At 35.3% G+C, this 24,222-nt stretch overlaps 2 protein-coding genes across 2 annotated transcripts in view; one reads left to right on the top strand and one right to left on the bottom strand.

Annotated features, from left to right (window-relative positions):
- LOC117415743 (coiled-coil domain-containing protein 146-like) overlaps nucleotides 1-24,222 on the bottom strand; it is a 49,595-nt gene that overhangs the window by 21,359 nt on the left and 4,014 nt on the right. The window contains exons 3-9 of the mRNA XM_034026473.3: nucleotides 15,410-15,492; nucleotides 14,158-14,367; nucleotides 7,856-7,913; nucleotides 6,052-6,228; nucleotides 3,589-3,662; nucleotides 3,251-3,478; nucleotides 2,169-2,355 (exon numbers count right to left, since the gene is read on the bottom strand). Coding sequence (XP_033882364.2) covers nucleotides 2,169-2,355; nucleotides 3,251-3,478; nucleotides 3,589-3,662; nucleotides 6,052-6,228; nucleotides 7,856-7,913; nucleotides 14,158-14,367; nucleotides 15,410-15,492 — 1,017 coding nt within the window. The remainder of the gene's footprint in view (nucleotides 1-2,168; nucleotides 2,356-3,250; nucleotides 3,479-3,588; nucleotides 3,663-6,051; nucleotides 6,229-7,855; nucleotides 7,914-14,157; nucleotides 14,368-15,409; nucleotides 15,493-24,222) is intronic.
- LOC117415747 (fibroleukin-like) lies at nucleotides 18,178-24,206 on the top strand. Its single transcript, XM_034026479.3, has 2 exons — nucleotides 18,178-18,906; nucleotides 21,787-24,206. Exons 1-2 carry the CDS (start codon nucleotides 18,297-18,299, stop codon nucleotides 22,491-22,493), a joined length of 1,317 nt encoding a protein of 438 aa, XP_033882370.1. The 5' UTR covers nucleotides 18,178-18,296; the 3' UTR covers nucleotides 22,494-24,206.

Here is a 24,222-nt window from a genome sequence, read left to right as displayed (position 1 = left end):
CACAATATGTATGCCATTACAGTCTGAAATTGAAATTTTAAATACAGGTGTAAAACTACCTTTTTTTTTTACTCTTTTCTATTTAAACTTAGCAAGCAGGGTATAACTTTGTTATGATGGATGCTATGGAAATAACATTGGTTGGTATGGCATGGTATTGCTGCTAAGGAACAAAAATAACACACGTTTATCTTTAAACTTGGCTTGAGTTGAACACTGTTCAGTAGAAAGGGAGCACTGCATGATTAACTGCAAAACTAAAAAAAAAAACAATTGTACTGCATGCATTAAAAACATGTTTGAAATACAATATAGATAAAACTGTACAACACATGCATCTTTTTTTCTACACATACAGATGTTATCATAAATTCTATTGCAGTTAAAAAAAAAGACACACCACACCCTTTTCTAGGAAAATCCTCCTCATTCTACTATATCGTTCTTGAGCACCTTCAGGGGAAGTGGTTGCAATGTTCTATATTTCTGTTTTATCTTACAGGATATGATTACATTTATAAAACAGTGGTTTCCGGCAGCTGCAATAGCATGTACTTGTGACGGTGATGAGTTGCAAACTGACACTGTTTTGTTGCCATGTACACTTTCAGTATGTGAAAATGTTCAAACAATAATAGGACTAAAATAGATTATTTAAGGAGTAATGTAAGCAGCATGTAATCTAAGAAACAGAATTGAAATAAACTTCATCAAGACGTGTGGCATGAGAAGAACAAGACAATGGAAATGTCTCTATTGCCCTGATTTTGTACAGAAACTTTCATAACCACACACAGTACAGAACTAGCAATGGCAGATGATGTAGTCTGATCTCTGATTTTAATTGGAGGAGCAACTCAAACCCTCCCGCCCCCTGCTGAAACACTGCTTTACAGAGTATGCACGATTATGAGTGAAGTGGAACAAGATTTTGACCAGAATCCATCATAACGATAGAAAAATAAAAACAACATCTGGGATGGTAGACAAAAAATAAACTGCTTGATAGCGTGGAAAATCCCTTGACTGTTTAGTCCCATTAAACCAAAGTTAAATGTGAGGGCTGTTGTTGACATGCGTGGATTAGGGGAGTTGTAGTTTTCCTCTGCAGTTCTGTTGTTTGGAAACACCTTATATCATGTACCAGACTACTATTGCCAGAAGACACTGCGCGCCCATCTGCACATTGCATTTTGACACTGATAGCATCAGTAAAGTGAGATATATTTTCAAAGTTTCATATTGTGATACCACTTCCTTTCTAGTTGTTGGTTTTTTTTTTTCTCTGTTGTTATAAGCCATATTTATATTATTTTAGCCCTTCCCCAGCAGTATTTGCTTATTTTCCACAGTGCAGCTAACTCATTCACTCTCTTTTTTTTTGCCTGTAAGGTATATCATTATTTTGTTGGTCATTTAATTAAGTTTAGCAAATTAAGTCGATAGGATGTGCTTGATTTTTTGTCTGCCTTTCTCCTGCCTTAACAACTTTGTTTAGAATACATTGTATGCAAAGTATGTTAGTGATGTGGTCTTGAAATCTAAATGCTAGATTCATGTTGTATACAGTGCATTTTTAAATATACACTGGCAGTGTGTAACAGTTAAGTTTATTAGAATAAACTATGATGGGCTACTGTTTTCTTTTCTCTGTTGGCTAGTGCAGAAAATGCGTTTAAACAGCCGAATTGGGGTAAAACCTGTTTAGACTGCACTTGTAGATCTCTTGATCAACCCTTACTACTGCTATGCACTGCACTTGCCTGACCTCAGCACCACGTTACTCGATACTCAGCTGATGCACTATCCATTTACTATTGCACTACTAATATATCAATGTAGCTATAACTTGTTGTAATCCTGTTCATATTGTATTTTAGTAGTATTATTTGCACTTACTGTAAACTATACTGTATTTACATATTGATCTTGCATTGTAACCCTGTAACACCTGTAAGTCACCTTAGATAAAGGCGCCTGCCAAATATATAAATAATAATAATAAAAGCGTTGTCAGTCAGAACACAACAATAAGATTCTACTGTTGCTGGGGGCTTAATGGGACCCCCAAGCCCTCTGCCTTTTTTCTGCCTCCCCATTTTTTTTGGCCACCAGCCGCCACAGCCCTAAACCGAGCCATTACTGCTTTAATTGCTATCAGCACACACCTGGGATTTTTCTTTCTCATGCAGAGACTGAATATGTGCTAATGCATCATTAGCCAACTTGAGTTGCAACTCCATTTTCTTCAGATTGCGCAGATCTCTGTCTTTCTCCCTCTGCTTCCGAGACACACTGTCATGTAGAGTTTTCTTTTCCATCAAAAGGTGGTGTAAATTCAGATCCAGAATAGCTCTACAAAAGTAGCATATATTTATTCTTAAACAATTTAACTCAAATGTGCATGTACAATAACTGGACTATAGCCTACATCACATTTCACAGGTTTCATGTTAAGGATTTTTATATGAATCATTCTAAATTCCAGTATGTCCTGTAACAACATGAACTGTTGCCAAAGCTGAATATAACTAAAACAACTGCCAGTTAAATTGCTAGATGGCGAAGTGTCCTTATATGGTTGGCGGGCTAAAATAAAATAATGTAATTAAACATTGCCATATAAATCCTTAAACGTATCACTACAAAAGACATTTATATTAAGGGCCCTTTCACACTGGGTACACTTGTAAATGTACTGAGTATAGTACACTTACCAAGGGTATGCAGCTCTTTCCAGGGGAAATTTACTGGATGTGTACTGAGTACACTTGGAAATGTACACTTCCGTCTTTACAAGTGTACTCAGAATATTTCCCTTTCCCTTTTCATCGCTATATACCATGTTAAATCAACATGAATTCATTTACTGAAACATAAGTCATTCTTCTAGTATTTTACAGGTTTTTTAATGTTCTTTTTTTTTTTTTTTTTTTTTTTTTTACAGACCCTTTTGGGGTAGACTATTACTACAATTCCATCATCATATGCCAGTTATAATTATTGTAATGAATCAATTGTTGACATACTCTGATTAAATCAATTAAAAAAAAAAAAAATAAATCATCTCATTGCTTATTCTAAAACTTATTTTTCACAATGTGTGTTCTTCAGAATTTAGAACTTGCCTTTTTGTTTAGCTTTCTAATAATTGCTGTGTTATGCTCTGTTTATATGCTGCATTCAATTACATTTATAACCTAATTCCCTTGCACATAAAGCATTGCGATACAAGCAACCTGTAACCCACCTTTCTCCCATAACTAGTACTTCATTCTCTTTTCCTGTTTCCAGTTCTTTCATCAGTTTGTTCAGCTCACGTTCTTGGGCCTCCAGCAGTGCCCTTTTCCCATCCAGCTCCTTCATGACCTCTTGTTTCTCATCTCCTATCATCCGGAATTTGGTCTCAGTTTGTTTCTGAGCAATACTTAGTTCAGAGATCAGCTCTTCCAGCTCGGTTTTCTTTTTTTGCACATCCCTAAAAAAATATCAAAAAGAGCCTTTAACAGGTAAAACATTCACAATAGTTAAATATATTTTATGCCATGGACAAAGATAAGGTATTTTTGTGACTCATTTACAACTTACATATTTTTTCGGTTTATTCTCTCAATCTCCTTCCCAAGTTGGACTGTAATGAACTGCAGTCGGACTAGTTCAGCCTAGCAGTAAAGGAAATATGAAAAAGGGTGCATTTCTTTATCAAGGCATTCATTTTTTAGAATGTTTACAACAACAGAAACTTCAGACTGCAGAAAAAGACAGATTGGTTTACAAATAACAGCCTTGTTAAGCAATGGAATTGGGGAACTATAGTTAACCATTGCAACAATAAGTAGTTCTAATGTAAAAAGTAAAGGTCAAGGCTAGACATTCTGTACTTCAGCATTGCAGAGGGAATTAAACTCTTTTACTCAACCCTAAAGGACCCTACAAGCAAAACGGTGTGTGCCTTTGGATTGGAAAGTCAAGTCATTCCTTGTGACAACAGTTCTTGTGTCTTGTGTCAGGGAGTATTTTTAACATTAGGTAGATAGATTACGTTTACAATTAGGCATGCTTAAAGTTCAAAGGTACAGCACAGAACAAGTCACGATAAATAATCAAGAAGTACGGTTAACATATTTAATGACTGGTGAAATACAATTCAAAGTTGCTGCAGTATGTTCACTGTTTTGTCATTTCAAATCTTTTCACGAAACAAACATTAAACTTTAAAGCTGCAGTGCCCGTACAAAATCAAGAAAAAACAGATTTTTAGGTGAAAAACGCTAAAATAAAAGTCACTACACTTAAATATATAAACATGTGACATTTTCGGTCCACTAAAATAAAGGGCTTACAAAATCTCTGTCCAGTGTGAAAACACAATATGAAATAATAAATTAACATCCAAAGTACCACTATAGCATTAAAATATTCCATACAAAAAAATCAGAAGCTCTTGCAGTGTCTAACAAAAACATAAAATAAAATAAAAATCCCAAATATGCATTGTTTCGTAACCGGAAAGCATGGTCAATCAGACTGCGGAGTCTGTATCATCTGATCCGAAACCGCTGAACTACACGTCCTCGTCACCTGAACCGAAGATAACCCTAACCCTGAATCATTCAGTGTACAAAGCAACTACTTCTAAGCAGTTTTTTCTAGTCACATAAGCCGTTATATTTCCCCTCATGCATTATTTGCACATGGTTATTAAAAAATGTAAATCTGACTTCAGCTAAAAGATGGGGTGGGCCGATCGGCAGGATCCAGTTTATACATACATACATACATATACCAGACCTGAGACAAATACATTTATATTTGAGATTTAATTTATACATATCAAATATTTAAATATTTTGTCTCCAAACAAATAATTATTTGAAATAATTTTAACATTGGTCAAACTTTTAAAATATTTTTTACATTTTATATAAATAACACTTTCAAAGTTAAGTAAATCTCCTTGGAACCCTATAATCAAACAAGTAATGTATGTTTGATCAGATTTAACAGAGTCATTATCAAATAGTAACAGAATGGTTTAACTCCTCACTCTGTAGCTTTTGTCTCTTTAAATGGGTAATTGGTTTATTTAATAGTCTCCTCATTTGAAAACCTTCTCAAACAAATCTATTATGAGTCAATCAAGGGGACTTGATATATAAGCTGCCTGTTTTCAGTTCAAGTTCACATAGAACTTGCTTATGTTACCAACATGTTATTTCTGAGATCTAAGGCTGCTTTGCATTTCATTATATCACACAATGCCTCAGATAAAGTCAAAGCCACTTGTAAATATTGTAAACAACAAGTTGGCGCCTCAGTGAAGTCTTGCTCAAACCTCCTTGTGCATCGCAGGGGAAATGCTTGTTATGCAATTTCATAAACATTCCTGAGGGTCTTTAAAACACACTGTGGAAAACAATAGGTCATACTGAACATATCAGATGACATTTTAAAGAGTGTAGTTTAATCGTGTTATGATTCAAGTTATAAATGTTTTGAAACTGTAAATATGTATGTTGCTGGATAATAGACTGGATGCTGTCATGAACAATATTGTATAACCCTCTCTTTGACCACAATAAGACCTTCAGAGGTTTCATGTCCCCTATTAACCTGGTTAAGGGGTTTTGTCCTATTGGACCACCCTGGCACCAAAGTGAGCGAGCATAGGTGGCCGAATGACCTTTTCTCTTCTTGAATTTCTTATGTTCTTATTAATGTGATAATACTAAATAGATGTTCTTATAAAACTTAAATGTTTTATGCTTCATATCGTATATATTATTATGATTTTTAATCATTGATAAATGTAGATTTCCACAGCCCACTGACTACAATTTTTCTTAACCATGAAAATATTTTGCGCAGATGTTACCCTGTAATCACTGGCTCTGCTCTCATACAATATTCCATCTTACATATTTGCTGATTTTACAGTGTTCTGGTGCATTTATACTGCATAAATCATAATAGTGTAAAGGATTATACAGGAAGATCTGAATAGTCAGTTGCTAAAAGTCTGTTCTGAGGAAATATTCCAATATTATTTACCTTTAGATCTTCCTGGGTATCTTTTCTCTCATCCAGCTCTTTTTGCTCACGTTGGATTTGTCTCTGCTTGCCCTCCATATCTTCTTTCAATGCTTCAATTTCCAGTTTCCTTTGGGCAATCTCTTTACGCAGCTCTTCACAGTTATCTTTTAAAACCTTAGTTTTCTTCTCTAATTCCTAGAATAAGGAAAACATGTACAGTCAATTCTCATTAATACAAATTTCAAGGGACCAGCAAAAAAATGTGTATTATCACTCATTCTTGTTATCTAGAGTCTAAGTCAAACGCATACTGTCAGTTTTTAATTAAGTTACAGTAACACTGAAATCAAATTTAAATTACATAACAATGAAAAGTATGGTTGTAAGTGAACTTTCAAAAAGCAAACATTGCAGCTTGAAATCTGCATGTACCATTCTGATCACTGGGATTTTTAAACCACAAAAGCAAGGCGTTCTCAACATCAGGGTATTGAGCAAATTAGAAACGCTGATGACTTGCATCCACAGTTTTGCTGTTATTATTTTTTTATTTGTTTATTTAGCAGACGTCTTTATCCAAGGCGACTTACAGAGACTAGGGTGTGTGAACTATGCATCAGCTGCAGAGTCACTTACAACTACGTCTCACCCAAAAGACGGAGCACAAGGAGGTTAAGTGACTTGCTCAGGGTCACACAATGAGTCAGTGGCTGAGGTGGGATTTGAACCGGGGACCTCCTGGTTACAAGTCCTTTTCTTTAACCACTGGACCACACAGCCTCCCTGTTCATAGCCTTGTATTACTGTATCCTGTTTTTTCAGAAGTGTGTGGGAATGTTGAAATCTGCAGTAACATCTTTATTTTTCTTGTACGGTGGTGCATTATCCAACCCTATTTGCCTCCACTTTTGTCTGCAAGGATAGTACAGATTTTTCTGTGAACACTATAGCAACTCAAAATGCATCATAGGATCTGTAGTCCCCAAATAGTCCTAAAATACAGTACTGGGGCGTTAATCTGGATGTTAATACATTTCCTAATATCCGTTTTGTTTTATTCACATTTTTTTTTTCCCTGGGAGGGTTCCAAAATAATTTGCACTAACAGGAGATTTGTGTTAAGTGAATTCATATTATAAGAAGTAATTTACAATAAGCGACTGCTAAATTCGTACCATCACGTAATTCATCTAATCCTAGTTTGTTTTAACGAGAATTGACTGTTTATATTTGTTTAATTAAAATGGACTGTTAAAACATAAATACTCTATAAGAATAACATCTTGTTCATATGATCCAGTTTTCTTTTTTTTTTTTTTTTTTAAATTTTCGCCCCAATTTGGTAAGCCCAATTATTGTTCTATTTCATCCCGGCTCACCGCTGACACCCCCGTGCTGACTTGGGACAGACGAAGACAGACACACGCATCCTCCGAAACGTGTGTCGTCAGCCGTCCGCTTTTTTTCACTCTGTAGGCCCGCCATGCAGCCACTTTAGAGCTACAGCGTCGGAGGACCACGCAGCTCTGTGCAACTTACAGGCAGGCCCACAAATAATTTTAAATGTCTCGTATGGTGCTAATTAACAAAAATGAGAAAAAAAATAAGCTCTTTTTGGTCCCTCGGGGGCGGGCTCACAACTGCATCACAGGCTCAAAGAGCAGCTTTGGTATAAAGTATTCGGGTCTTTAGGAGGTAAATACCCATTCAGTAATGGTTGCATTACGTACTTGAAAGGGAAACTTTGTTAGGAATCCTTGAATACAAGTTACTTGGCTTTATACTGTAAAGAAAGGCATCAGGTATATATTTAATTACTTACACCTGGTTTTGGCATCTTTCCATATTCTCTTTCCAGGATTTTCTTTTCCTCATGTAAGCTAAAGTTAATAAAAACAAAAATATACAGTTTGTCAATTCAACACATATGAATCAGTCTGCTATACACATAGATTTAATGTCAGTTGGCAACTTTGTACTGTTGCTGTGAACAAAAAAAATAAACATTTGTAAAAACTGCATTTCATCCATTTCTAACATTTAAAATGACCACGGTCCTTGTCATTAGGGTAAACACTTGACAAATTGTGTGCCATTTAATCATCATCAGTAATAAATCGTTTATTTATTGTAATTTATGTAACTTCACCCATTTCAATCACATTTATTGCAATAAGTGATGTGAATAAGGGGGCAGTAAATCAACCCTGTGTTGAATAAATCAAGCCATAAACCAAAACGTAAGCAAGAACTATACAATATCGCGAAGTACCGGTTCAGCATAATAAATATAGTAATGAAGAGCTATACATAGTTAGATAAAGGCGTCAGCTAAATAAATGATGTATACTATATATATATATATATATATATATATATATATATATATATGAAGGAGGTATAACTGCAATGTTTTATTTTTTGGATGTACACATAAGGTTTAAATGACTTAACTAGTTAAAATATATATTTCAAGACGTTTTGGACAAAAGCCCTTCTGCTGTGTAGAAAGTTATGTATGTATGTGTATAAAATGTACATTTAATTTGTAATACCAAAAGTTAACAGCAAACCATGGTGATGAATAAACTATATAAATTAAACAGATGACTACTTAACTATGTGTTATTACTAATGTATTAGTATTTTGTATAAAATATTAAAATAAAAATGTCATCTGGTCCGTTTTAAACATACGTAATGTGAGGAAGGGGCAGATTTCGGCATGACAGCGGATCCAGAAGTTATGATTGTGTTTTTCTTCGTTTTTGTTCTTCATATATTACTGAATACATAGCCAGTGGAAAACGCCTGGGGATGTGCCAGTGAAAAAGGGGTATAGGTGTCGGTGGAATATGACAGGTAATACAATAAAATACTGGGATCAACTTTGTATAGAAATGCTACTTATAACATATATTCTGCTCTATATTCTACAATGTACACAGTAACATTGTATTAGAGAAACGAACCCAAGATGTCAACATTTTAGTTATTCCTTCTTACGAAGTGTAAATAATAAGTGGCTCATTTGGTGAGTAAAACAAAAGCTTTGTATTTAAGTAGTCAAACTTAAATTAACTTTTGTTTTTGAGGTAAAACAAGCCTGTTTGTAGGTCGACCACTAAATAGCATGTGCAGCTCTACTAAATAGGTATATACTGGTATATATACTGTATTTTGTCAATTTTAAACGGGATACAAATAAGTAATAAAAAAGCATCACTACATCTATCTTGGAAGTCTTACAACTGGCACATCTGTCTATCACATGGCTATACAATTCAAAGAAAGAAAAGAACGGCTCCTGAGTGGCGCATCCAGTAAAAGCACTCGCTAGAGTGCAGGATGCGCTCTATACCCTGGACGTCGCGAGTTCGAGTCCAGGCTATTCCACAGCCGACCGTGGACGGGAGCTCCCACGGGGCGGCGCTCAATTGGCCGAGCGTCGCCCGGGGGGAGGGAGGGTTAGGTCGGCCAGGGTGTCCTTGGCTCACCGCGCACCAGCGACCCCTTTAGTCTGGCCGGGCGCCTGAGGGCATGCCTTTAAGCTGCCCAGAGCTGCGTTGTCCTCCGACGCTGTAGCACTGAGCCGGCTGCACAGTGAGTCTGCAGAGTGTAAAGAAGCGGGCGGCTGGCGGCACACGCTTCGGAGGACAGCGTGTGTTCATCTTCGCCCCTCCCGAGTCAGCGCAGGGGTGGTAGCGGTGAGCTGAGCCTAAAAATAATTGGGCATTTCAAATTGGGGAGAAAATAATAAAAACTAAATTGGCAACGACTAAATTAAAAAAAAAAAAAAAAAAAAAAAAAAAAAAAAAACACATTGTGATAATCTTGTTTTTCTGTACGACAAGATGTACTCTAATTAAATCAATGCACCATTGTTTTTTTCATAATCAGACACTAGCTTCACCGTCAACCTATCACATAAAATAATGTGTACTCATTCCTTTTTAGATGCTTCACAACTTTTAAAATATAAAAAGTTGTTGTTCTTAGACCACTCATCTGAAGGGAATAAGCATGTGAAAACAAGTAGAACTGTAAAATTTAGTACTACTTAGTTACAACATTCATTGAGTTTAGTGAAGCTTAAATTAATTTATCCATGTCATTTTTGGTAAATTCGAAACAATACTTTTTAAAAACTAAAACACAATGATTGATTGCTAGCATTTCTAAATTTCTAAACTGAGGTATACTATATCTAAGACTTCATTAGGTAGAATGACAAGCATTCCTAAACAGTTTATCATATTATGGCCTACATAAAGATTTTCGAATAAAAACATATTTGAGTACTCAAGCACTACAAATTTCTCGAATGCTAGTCTAATGACATGCAAAGTAAAAGTTTTGTGCTCTCGCTGCTGTGGGGCAGCACAAGGGGAGTGATTGACATTCTGAAGTGTCTCAGCTTATGATTTGTGTTTAATATCCTCCCAAAAATACCCCCTCCAAGTGTTTCCAAGTTGTAGATTACGTCAAATGCTTTACAAATGAATACATTCAAATAAAAACAATATTTTTCAAAGTATAATGATTTTATTTGGAGTACTCACCAATATTAGAGTAATACTGCAGTACTCACCTCTACTATGTGATGACAAATTCAGTTTGATAATTATGCTGTTTTACTTTGAGTCCAGTTTAAACATTTAATGTAAGCTCTGTTTTCAAGGGTTAACAAATTATCCAACACACGACTTCTTAAAAGCTGCTGATTGCTGCTGTTTCTTGTGCACTATGTACTATCGCCATAGCTTCTGCTGAAAAAACTAAATCTGCAGCATGATTGGAAGACATATACAATCTCTCTCTGAGAACAAACAGCTAAGAAATCCTTGCAATGCAATGAAAGAGAATGTTGCAAACAAAACTCATTGTTGTCTATCTTTTAGGAAATGTGGCAGGATTGTTTTAATTTAGTTACTACAATGTCATTGTCGGTACTGAACAAAAACATATGTGATAGACTATGTCCCAGACTACAAACACTATTGTGCAATAGTTCTGTAAATATTAAAATAGATACCCTGCTAAATCCAGTTACTAACCTTGACCTACATAAATAATATACCAATGGACAGTATGCTATTGTTCACAAAAGACCACAGGCGCAACCACGGCTAAAATTTTGGGGAGGGGGAGACATGGATCAAGTCCTGCGTGTTGAAAATATGTATGGCCATTTTTCATTGGACTATATGGCCTCCAGGTGTACCCTGGGAGTACAAGTATCAAAGTAACATTCTCTAAACGAATGTCCTCAATAAAACATTTATATTAAAAGTTATATTATTATATCTTTAAAAAAACAACATTTAAAAATGGTCATGAAACTCATAATACTTTTTATGGTGCTAGAATCCTGACAAGTAGGACAAACATTGAATTAAAAAAACTGAACAGTTCAATTTGAATAAAGGAACATTGACATTTCTACAGCAGGACCAGGCCATCTTAGCTTTTTTTTGCTGGTATTATATACCTTCACAGTAAAGTCAAAATGTTCCAGTACTAGAGTTTGTATGAATTCTGCTGATTATCTCAAGATTATCAAGAAGGGCCAGTCTTTCTTGGTGAACACGGAGAATTGCTAAATATCTTGCACCATGGTGCTGCAGTATTTAGAAATATTTACATTCCTTGAACAATTTTGGCACATGTAACTGCAGTGTTTCCTTATATTAATAAGCATTGTGCTTTATACATTACCATATAGAGCATATTTATTATTATATGGGAGTGTGATTTGGAACATGACTTCATCAACTTTGTGCTTCTGTGAAAAATAAAGATTTCTATATAAAAAAAAATAATAATAATTAGGACTACACCTCATACTCAATTTCAGGAAGTAATTTAGTCCAACTTGTTTTATGCACTTATTATTTTGCTGTCAGTCTTCCTAATATCTGTGTACATGTTTCCAACCTGACACACAAAGAAAAAGTGCACTTAAAAACATGAAATGATCTGGAATAAATTACTAAACACAGATATGAAATATGGGCTTTATATTATTTAAGAAAACTGTTTTCATTTTTTAGAAACCTTTACTATTTTTGATCAGCATCAAAGTTTGTGTGTACTGGCAAAACGAAGTACCAGAGCTGTCCTAAAAATCAATAGAGGTACATTGTAAACAGTTAACCTTCACTGCCTTTTATGTTTCATTAAATAAAAAATCCAACAGAGTCAAAATGCACGTACTAACTAATGTTCAACTAGCCTTGAAGTATTAAAACAACATATACAAGGTGGCACAGTTAAACCGTTACTTGAATTAATAATAATACATTTCCCATTATTTGCTTTACTTTTTCCAACATATGTCCAAAAGCAAACTATAGTTTATTTTTTAAAACCTCTTCCCGGTGTAAAATACAAATGCCCTCATTGTAGCATAACGAGAAAATACAGTGCTTCTTTTTCTCCCAATGTATATTAAATAAAGTGCTTTATGTACACCTATGTTTGTGGCAGTGTTAACAGTACTATGAATACTGGGTCGCAAGCAGCTACAGTAAGGTCAAACACTTGCGCCTATGCAAAATACATTTTTAGTTTTTAATGGAATTTCCCAGAAATAAAAAGGAAGTTTAAACGTAATATTATTTGTATTTTACACAACTGCTGAAAAAGCATTCTGCGTATTATACTGAAACAGGTTTGCAGTTGAGGCATTTTATGAAAACAGGAAGTATTTCTTAACTTATTGTAACTAATTTTTATAAGTTACATTACTAAGTTATTTAATCAACAACCCAACATTTAAGTGAACACAACAACCTTGTAACAACCTTTTGCGGCACTGGGTGTTGTGTCAGGAAGCCCTCCAGTTGAAATGGTATTTATTAGCTGGGCGATAGACAAGCACTTGTTATTTCTAATTGTGGGTTTACAAGAATTACCTGCTTGTCAATATTTGTTTATACTCAGTATTTTGATGTTACGCCATGGTATTGTTCTCATATAGGGCAAATCCACATTTGAGAACAATATTTTTTACTGCAGCAATTAAAAAAAAAAAGAAAAAACAGACAAACAAATAGAAGCAAGAAGCATCCTTTTATTACTTCAACACTGACACACTCACTGGTCTTAAAGTAATTTTAATATGTTTTTGATTTATCTGACAAATATAAAAATAAAACATAATTGACCTTTCGGCCCAGGACACCTAGACCTAACTGTCACTGCTGTAGTGTATTGTAACAATAAATGTACAAAACATGTATCTGTTGTAAAGAGCTGACTAATTTTGAATGTGATTGTTCAGTTGCAATAAAAGTCATTTGTGTTAAAGTAATACCTTATCTGGGTCTAAATGTGGGTGAACACCCATACAGTGTGGACACGACAACCATGGTCAAGTATCTAGCAGTTAATGACTGCTGCATCAGACATTAATGCTTAAATAATAACTGGTGAGTTTTTTTCAATGGGCTCATTTGGTTCATATTTCCTGTAAATAAACAACACAGAACTTTAGTCTGGCAGGAAAAAATTGCTCAGATTATAAAAAATACTGCTTGAGGTAGTGTGTGATAAATGAGAATTTAATGCCCACCCTGCTTATGGTTGTGTATAACCGCCTTCAGGGTTTATGTAGCATCCCACCCCTCAGGTGGGCATTCAATTCTCATATCACAGATTACCCCATGCATTATTCTCCATTTAACACAAACTATAATCAACAGGGTTAGAGCCAACATCAACCCTGAAACACATCAGAATACCAACCCACAGAAAACAAAATGAAGACTTCTCATCAAAATGCTTGTCTGCTTGTCAGCTACAGTGTGTCTTGATAGTGGTGCTGTGGTCTGTATTTAAACTCTTAACTGAAACTGAAACCAAAAAATAACACAAAAACAACATGACTAAAACTACCCAAGGGAGCCTTTATATGCAGCTGTGCCTATGATCTCAACCGACTGTAGTAAACAACTGGGGCTTCAAAAGTTTAAGGAAGATACTGTTTGCTATAACAATTGGTACCATTGAAGAGGAATCACAATGCCAAGATAGTGGGGATGGCCTGCTTCTTCACTTCATGAGGAGCCTGAAAGACACTTGCTCACGGCTCCAGGTAAGCTGTCAAAAGAGGCAACTTACCTCTCAAGCTTATACTGCAGGTTATAGTTGATCTCCTCTGCCTCATTAAGGTCATTCTGAAGCTTCAAGAGCTGCTGTCTCATCTTACTGACTTCAGTGTCAAAGCCTTCAGGAAAGTGGTCAGCCCGCTCCAGCTCCTGTTTCTGTCTCTCAATTTGTGCTGTAAAGTGTTTAGCATCCTGCAGCATCTGGATCTCTGACTGCTGCGTACTAGTCGTTGGAGAGACAAGGTCACAGTATTGTATTGCAATTTCACAAATTCCATAACCTCATTAAGTATTAATTCCTAGCAATGACTGTTTATGTCCAACAATCTGTTATTGACCATTTCTGTTTTTTAACAACAGTCTAGATAAAGCTTTATCTAATCCATAGGGCCCAATAAAATTATTTGTTTTTATCAGCAGTCATAGTAACACATTCTTGTAAATGTAAATGTCACTGTTCCAGTTTTTTTTAAAAACTTGATTACAGTAAAATTCATTTTCTGTCACAAAATAAATGTACAGTAGAGTTATGAACACCAAAGTTATGAAATGACCGGTCTACCAAACACCCCACTTTCAACCGGAAGCTCCTATAAGTGGCATGCTGGTCACAGAGAAGGCAGCATTACTGTACCAATAAATGTATCCAGAAAGAATTTCAAAGCAAGCACAGGCAATTTTAATAGGAACATTTTAGTTTTTTTTTTCAAGCCAAAGGAGCTGCACAAATGCATTTTGTTTAAAACAAGCACTACGTTAACCCAGGTTTTCATGGATGTTTAAATCTGTGTTTTTGCTACACTTACGATTTCAATGGTAACAATTACCCATTTATACAGTTGGGTTTTTACTGGAGCAATTTAGGTAAAGTACCTTGCTCAAGGGTACAGCAGCAGTGTCCCCTACCAGGGATTTAACCCACAACCTTCCGGTCAAGAGTCCAGAGCCCTAACCACTACTCCACACTGCTGCCCCATTCATAGTACTGTTTTAAAGACTTTAGAACCATAACAATGAGTACTGTATTACTGTACTGTATCCTTGTATTATGTGCCAGATTGAGGGAGTAAATAGCAGATGTCCACATTTAATAAAACCATTGAAAATTCAGTTTTCAGAGTTACAAACATTTCAGACTTACAAACAACCTCCATTCCCAAGGTGTTCATAACTCTGAGGTTCTACTGTAGTTTTAGGAAAATAACTTATCAATATCATTGCTTTTACAGAGTCCTAAAACGTTTATTGTAGTGCATGTAACATACCTTTTTAAAGTCTCATGCAGCAAGGTGTAACTGGCCTTCAGCTCAGCAACTCTGGTTCCTCTTATTTTTCCAATGGAAAACAGCTGAAGATTAAAAGCAAATATGTTTGTTTGATTTAATTTACGGATATATATTTTACAAAGTAGACCATCTAATTTCTGGATTTATAGAATAATGCACTTACAGGGTATTAAAATGCAAATACAAAACTATATTCGATACATTTAATGAAAAAGTGAAGTTCCCTGGATTAAAATGTTAAGAAATATACTGAACTCAGCTATTTTGCAATCAAGCCAACATTGGTGTTTATGGGATTAGTTTAAGAAACACAAACATAATCTGAACCACTGTTTGTATATTTATATTAGCTTTATTACAGAAATGATCATTTATTAGGCTGCAACAGAGCTAATGTTAATATAATCTACCAATCTGGAAGCAAACTATTCTTGCATGCATATAATACAACATTGTTTACTTAATTTTTTTAATTTATTTTTCTTAGCTCTTTGTGACTTTACCAGATACAGAAGTTTACTTCCTTTAAGTTTCAGTTCAGTGTCATACGATGCGGATGTCAGTGGTTTGTGGCTATTGTGAAAGTACAGCAGTTCTGCAGCAATAATGTACCTTGTTTGGGAAATTGTGTGAAACAGTTCAACAGAGACTAGCATCAACTCCAGTATATGTGAGGAATAAACACAGAGAGGGACAATGTTCATTTATTGGGAAAAAAAAAAAAAACACAACATATTGTGCAAGACCATAAAAAAAAGATTTGTTATGCTAACGTTTACAAAATAGCTTGAAGTGTTCACCGACCTAATTAGGAAACAACAGGATGATATTTATTTTCTGTTGAGTAACAGCTAGCAATATTCTAGTCAATTATGCTGCTTTAATATCCTTAGAATTGAAAATAGTTTCATTGCATGCGGTTTCCTTTTATTGTTTACCAAGGAAATTCTATTGCGCATTGAATTAAAAAATGCACCCATCATTCTCTGAAACACTGTGGGACCCACAAACATATCCAGCAACTACACTACCACTGTCACAAAGAAGGAGTGCAGACACTGGACAAAATGTATCAAACACTGGGGTTCACTTGGTCTTATTTCTGTTTCAAATTGCTTTTACAAAGTTTGGAGAAAAAATAACTGTTCAAAACTTTCCCAAAATACAACTTGATTTGGCTATTCTAGATACTGACTGACCTGCAGGCCAAACCAAAACAGGCTTTTGGTCTCCGGGAGATGTCATGGTAGACAGGAACTGGCAAATGACATAAAAATGCTTTGCCAGCTCTAACCAGCTGACCAATTAAAATGATACATTTGGCATTTTATAAATTAATTTAAGTTGTCACCGATTTATTTATGGTTAGTGTTTTTGACGGGACAGAAATCAACAGAAAATCTTGTAGGATGTTCTAATTTTGAAAGTAGTATACTCATTCATAGGTCATTCAACCACAGGCCACTGTGAGATGTGACATTGCATTTTCAATTGATAGTGACTATGCATTTTATTATTTTGTTGCTTATGTATAAGACAAAATATATTTTTTTCAATGTATACTATTTTTTTAATATATTTATTTTGCATACTTAAATGTCTGTAAACTTTGGCTCCGCCCTATAGCCTGGAGATCGCAGGTTCAAATCCAATTGGCCGGGCACTGCCTGGGTAGGGAGGGCTTAGGTCGGCAGGGGAATCCACGGTTCACTGCGCACCAGCAACCCCTGTGGCTGATAGGGCGCCTGCGGGTCTGCAGTGGAGCCATTTGGATCTGTGTTGTCCTCCGTCACTATAGGTCTGGTGGCGATACTGTGGATCCACAGTGCGAAAAAAAGATGGCTTGGCAGAGACACGTTTCGGAGGACATGTGTGTCAGCTGCTGTTTCTCTCTGCCATAATAGAGGAACATTTCATAATTTATATCATGCTGGGATAAATTATTGCTGTATAGCCTGTTACAGTTCCAAACCACAACTCAACTGCCACTATTTTATTTGAAAAAATTTCGCACTAGAGATCTCGCTAAGATGATGCAAATAATATTTAAAATAGTATACTGCGACTCTCTACATTAACATATATTTTCTTAGTACATACGACAAAATGTGCACTTTGCGAATTGACGGGGAAAAAAATGCAAATTGCGGTATGTTTGCGCTGCGACTGGCCCATCTTAGTACATCTGTAATGTTGTTGAAGCTAACCCCCTGGGATCCTTCAAGAAGCTGCTTGATGAGATTCTGGGATCAATAAGCTACTAACAACCAAACGAGCAAGATGGGCCGAATGGCCTCCTCTCGTCTGTAAACTTTCTTATGTTCTTATCCCTTAATTTTCATCAGTATCAGAACATGAAATCAGTTTCCAAAAAAACCCCCATAGATTTAGGAAGAAGTTCAAGGATGAGTGAGTGGTTATCCTTGTCTTTTATTAGGTAGATAATTCTTTAAGTTCTCAGACACGAGTAGTATAAAATAATTTTGTCTCATATATTGTATTTAACACACTGTGATGTATTTATTTAAAAAAAACAAAAAAACCCCAGAAAGTTTAAAAAGTAATTTAAAAGAATGAACTCACTAAATGCTGTGATGACCTCAAGTGAACAATTACTGTAAAACAGGCATTTCACTGATTAAAAGTTTGGATGACAGCTGTTGAAATTCAGCCAAGTCCTGCCTACTCTTTTTCTGCGGTATTAGTATCTGTCTCGCAAACACTTATGCAACAAGCTCCCACCCACTCTTTTCTAGAAAAGTGACTGCTCTCCCTGCCTGATGTTAATGACATTGCTGTATAAGTACGGGCAGCTCTTACACTTCTCCAGAAAGAAAGCCTTGCATCAGATACTATATCTGCAAACATGAAGATTGCCCTGCTGTTTTTGTTTGAGACTATATTGCTTGTCAGTACAGAGAACTCTGCAAGTTCACAAGAACAACATAACAAGGAAACAAAAGAGAATGTATTTTGTCCCATTAAACTCAGACCCAGCGGTCAGTGTGGGGATGGGGAGGAATGCCCATACCAGGTAACCTTGCCACCTCTGACCATAGAGCTACCAAAACAGTTCAAAATGCTAGAGAAGACAATGAAAGAGCTGCAGAATCTTAAAGAAGTTGTGAACAAGCTGAAGAGCTCCTGCCTGGAGTGCAAGCAGCAAGCCGATGAGAGCCTGCAAAAGGACAGCAGTGAAGTGCCAGGACATGAAACAGCAAACACAGGGAGACCTGGGCAAAAGCATGACCCTAACATTCATGAGCTGCAAAACAAAATGTACAAGATGTCTAATAGTTTAAAGAACGCAAGGAACCAGATTATCACATTGCAGGGTCGCGTGGAAGAGATGAGCCTCCTGAACATAAAAAATGTGGAGGCTATGGTAGATGGTAAGGTGGAAAATCTAACTGGGGTTGTGAACAAATTAAACAACAAGTGTTCCAGTCAGTGTGAGGCAGAGACCCCCAAACTATGTAAGTTTATTTATTTATTTAACTTTCTAATAATGTTTCACAGTTAAATATAAAAATGTCACGACCCGCTTGGCAACAAAATTATTTAATTATTTTTAGACCAAAAAAATAAATTAAAAAGTCATATATAGCAGATAATATAATAACAGGTTGGTATCTGGTGTCTCAAAGGGTCTGTAAGGAAAATTGATTAATTTGTTAATGCTGCAACAGTGCAGGAATTTCCCAATTGAGTTTAAGTGTGAGAGCAAATGTTTTTCTGAAGTCTGAGACGTTGCAAAACATCAGTAAATAAATTTAAAAGGAATGTCTTAGAAAACACATGGGTTTATCTAATGTGGTATATTTATATTATACAGTAATAAAACTCAAGATCTATTTGACAAATACATGATTTGTCTACATGACAAATCTGTCTGGCATAATTGCTTTAACAACGACTTACTTTACAGTAACAAGCTATAAAAAAAAAAGTTTACTTGATGGCAATAAAGAAATGTTGAGACCAAAGTAAATAATACTTACTAGGTCAGTAAACACAATAATGTTGTCGAAAGAATGCAGAAAAACAATTCAGCAAATGTCCAATGTTTAATAAAAATCAGGAAAGTGGTTTCCAAGAGAGTTAAATTGTGGAACATCATAATAATAATCTCCCCATTAAATGTAATCTCAGTTTGATCATCAGTTTTTATATCTTAGTGTTATTGTGACCTCTGTCACAATATACATATACATACAGTACAGCAAACAGGCACCTTCACTATCACCTGGCATATTCATCACTCATAAGAAGGGATCCTAGGAATCCGTTTGCTGCGGAATAACGAGGAAAAATACAGCTTGTCTGTGCTGTCAGAGAATCTTTTGTTTTACACTTGGGGTGGGGCAAAAGCATTTTTTTTTTATTTGTTTGATAACCAAATCAATACAATTATCATATATAATCATCAACATAGGCAATTTTGCTTTAAATTTACGTAAATATTCTTGTTCAATAAAACTGGACTCTTGACCGGAGGGTCTTGGGTTCAATCCCAGGTGGGGACACTGCTGCTGTACCCTTGAGCAAGGTACTTTACCTAGATTGCTCCAGTAAAAACCCAACTGTATAAATGGGTAATTGTATTTAAAAATAATGTGTAAAAAAAATAATAATGTAATTGTATGTAAAAATAATGTGATATCTTGTAACAATTGTAAATCACCCTGGATAAGGGTGTCTGCTAAGAAATTAATAATAATGACAAAGACTAACTTGGTGATAAACTAATATAAATACTAATTTTTGGTTTTTATTATTACTACACAGAAGTATATGTAATGTTTAAAGTACAATGGTAAGTTTGTTTATTATTGATTGTTGGCACTAGTGAGCTTGTAACTTCCTTAGAATTTAAAAGTGTGCCAATAAGTATTTCCTGTGTTAACTGTTATTCAATAGTACGGTTTGTGTATTCTTATAATATGTGACGGGGACGACGACTCAATTTTAGCCTTTTATTTTAATTGCAGAGTAACACAGATTTTTATTTTCTTTAATCAGAGAATGTTTTTTTTTTTTTAATTATTATTTTGTGGAAAACTAGGATCCCTGATCATAAGATATAGGGTTCATCTCCAGATCTTACCTCATACTTTTATGTGATTTGAGCTGGGCCTGACAATAATCTTAGCCACCTTTGGGAGCAAATACTGATGTAGCATCTTAGCTTTTCTGGACATTTGAAGTGCTTTGAAGCTTAAAACATTGTGAACTGAATGAAGTGTTGCTTGAATGTTAACAATTGGAGTAGATAGTATAGACTGGATCTTTACCAATAATAGTACACTTAATCTAAGAACATAGGCAACATTTGTAAAGACCTAATTTTAACTTTGTGATGCCTGCCAATAGTCACAGAAAAATGTTTCAGCAAGGGGGACGACAGTAATATAAATAAACAGCTGCATCGATATTATCATGATCTAACCTGAAAAATATTTTTTTTTCATTTGAAAGCTATTCCTGAGTACAATCTTAATGTGTGTGAATTATAAGAAGTATAATAAACTGTATAAGATACAATGTGTTAAATGGTGTGAGTAGCCAAGCTGCACAAGATGTCATCTCTTATATAAGACACACCCTACACACGGTGTATATTAAGGCATTTCAACTTGACAAGCAGCAACAGTAGTCCAGGGGAAGAGGATTGTATAGTTGCCCCTCTCTCACTGGGGGGTGCAGTCATAACATTTGAGGTTCAGTGTGACCCCAAAGGTTTTGATCAATAATTTGATAATAAACTTAAAATTAGGCTTGACATTTAAATAATAGAAGGAAACAAGAGTAATTGTGAAAGACTGAAGTCCTTATACCTTACTCTCTTGGGTAAAAGGATAGACTGTACATGTTGAATCCTATAGACATTAGACAGCTGTCTTTGTTTATGCACAATTGCACACGAGTGAGGCTAGTTGCTGCTTTATTAAGATATGTTCTAAGCAATCAGTTGGAAGCAGCTTGAAAGGTTAAGTGCCTGTGCCTCAAAAAAGGAAACATATGTTCTGTTTGCTCCTGCCCTTTTCCTTCTTGTCCAGGGTCAAAACATTGTATTGGAAGAAATCTGTCACTTTCTTAGAATATACTAGAATCAGTATTGATGGTCCAGATAAGAATTAATGCTGGATTTAACTAACTCTTCCTGCTAAAGAGGCTGACATGTAGGATTTATTTTGTATACAGTATAGTCAAATCTGCTTATACAACCTCTCAAGTTAAATGTATATTAATGTAAATGTATAGAGCTTGAGGGGGAGGGGGGTAGAGAAAGGTATTCATTAGAGTGGTCTAACTATAATATATTGACTATAAAAACTTTTTTTTTGTTTGCCCAGCTGCAATAATAGCACCACGAGATTGCTCTGATTATTTCTTGTTGGGAGAGCAGAAGAACGGCCTCTACAAAGTCACACCTGACCCCAGAAATAGCACCTTTGATGTTTATTGTGACATGGAATCTTATGGAGGAGGGTGGACTGTGCTGCAGCATCGTCACAACGGCAGTGTTAGCTTCAACCGCACCTGGAAAGAGTACAAGAAGGGCTTTGGGAACTTAAAGGGAGAGTTCTGGCTGGGGAATGACAAGATTCACCTGCTGACCAAAGCCAAAGATATGATCCTCAGAATTGAGCTGGAGGACTTTGGAGGTATACGGGAGTATGCCAAGTATGAACAGTTTTATGTTTCAAATGAGTATCTCCAGTACCGCCTGTCTGTGAGTGGCTATTCCGGTACGGCTGGAGATGCCTTGCATTTCAATAAGCATTACAACCACGATCACAAATTCTTCACCACCCCAGACAAGGACAATGACATGTACCCTTCAGGGAACTGTGGGGCCTACTACAGTTCAGGCTGGTGGTTTGACGCTTGCATGTCTGCAAATCTCAATGGAAAATACTATCACAAAAACTACAAGGGGGTTCGGAATGGGATCTTCTGGGGCACCTGGCACAGTCTGCCTGATGAACACCCATCTGGCTACCGACAAGCTTTCAAAACTGTAAAAATGATGATCCGACCCAAAAACTATGCACCATAGAATCAATCCGCTCAAGAGCTCAAAATATAGGGTGTACTAGAGCAACGCAAAATGCCTTTCCTTGATAAACACTTTAGCAATATAACCCTTTTTGATACACATTTGGTTCTCTAAAGTTCAGAAACGTTGGCTTTGTTGATAGGCTATTGTGGGAAAAAAAGAATGTTTGTTAGGAAAAAAAAGTTTAAAAAGTTTTTGTTTGTTTATCTGGCATTTAGTCTTGGATTTTTCTCAAACATCTGCAATGTTTTAATTTAATGGTTATGACAAAAAATACTTCAAAGATAAATAAAGACAATAATAACATTTTGTTATTAACATGATGAATGCAAATACTTTTTGTACTTACTATTAGAATGCCACAATCTTTCAGAGAACAAATACAAGGGATGTATAGGCCAAAAGTGCATGCTTTTATGCCCACTAGATATCTAAAATTATTATTAAAAGTCATAAGAACTCAATTAGGATTAAAATTAAGCAATTACACTCCTGCTGGTTTAATGTGAGGTGTAAATTAAATGATCAGGCTTTTTAACCAGAATAGCTTTTTTGATGTATTCCTAGCTTAGCATCGGTCAGACACATGCCATAAATATAACATTTATAGCAAAACCAACAAATAGAAAATCGACCTAAGGCTATAGAACACCATGACTAAATATATATGATAGCAAGGTTGTACAGTGATCATTAAGTGGTCATTAAGAAAGTCAAAAAGAATAGCCCAGGTTTATGTAATATCATTTTACATTTGAAATAATGCCTGTATTTGGAAGACAATTTGAAAGGACAGAAAATGTAAATAAGTATTTTAAAGCAAAAGAGCACTCCTATATAACACAGCCCATTACAATTATGTGTATTACTGTATTTCTAGAAAAAGTTCCATGTGCATAATTATGTATATTAGATGATGCTGATATAAACTTATAATATATTTTGCTAAACATGTTTTTTTATTACTATTTTTTTAATGCAATTTTCCTTTTTTGATTAAAATGATGTTTTGAAAACGATGGGTTGAAATAAAGAAAAAAGAAATGTACAGTATTTATTTTAGATGGAGGACTGAGATATAACAGAATATATAAAGTACTAAATGTGATGTGTTACTTGGGTTGATAAGCTTTGGCAACAAACAGGAAATGACTATAGATGATAGGCTAGTATTACATAATTATGATGCTGTGATCCTTATTTCATGCAAATAAATAAACTATTATAACGATACTGTAGCTGATGTTTTTTGGGCAATAAGGCAGTTTCAGCAAAATGTATGTTGCAATTATTATTTTTTTGGTTATTACGTTATCCTTTAATTTGCTATAAAAATACCTGCACCATAATTACATTTACTAGCCCAATGTGTTTTTGAAGTGTGTCATAACAGGTTAATTAACCCCTAAAGTAACACCTGGACAGATTCATAAATATACTGTAGAACAGTATTCGACAAAAAGTTGTACTGGATGCTAAAAGAAAAAATAGAAACATCTGCATTTGCAAAGCTTTACCTGAGTAGAGTTGGGAATACTGTACACTAGTAACAGTGAGGAATACTGGATACTGGAACAAATGCTGTGGGTGGTTATATTTTGTACAGAGCTTTTATACTGGCTACAAATATTGCTGATTGTTATAAAAAAAAAATCAACAACATTATAACTGTTATTTAAGGTGACAGAATAAACATTATAACATATCTATGTACTAGCCTGCCTTGTTT

The sequence above is a fragment of the Acipenser ruthenus genome, chromosome 7, assembly GCF_902713425.1.
Source record: "Acipenser ruthenus chromosome 7, fAciRut3.2 maternal haplotype, whole genome shotgun sequence".
In the NCBI taxonomy this organism is placed as follows: Eukaryota; Metazoa; Chordata; class Actinopteri; order Acipenseriformes; family Acipenseridae; genus Acipenser; species Acipenser ruthenus.
Note: the sequence above shows the minus strand (reverse complement) of the source record. Positions and strands in the feature narration are given on the sequence as shown.

Coding starts and splice junctions, on each gene's coding strand:
- LOC117415747 (XM_034026479.3), top strand. CDS start 18,297: ATGAAGATTGCCCTGCTGTTTTTGTTTGAGACTATATTGCTTGTCAGT. Junction 18,907..21,786: donor GGCAGAGACCCCCAAACTAT/GTAAGTTTATTT, acceptor TTGTTTGCCCAG/CTGCAATAATAGCACCACGA.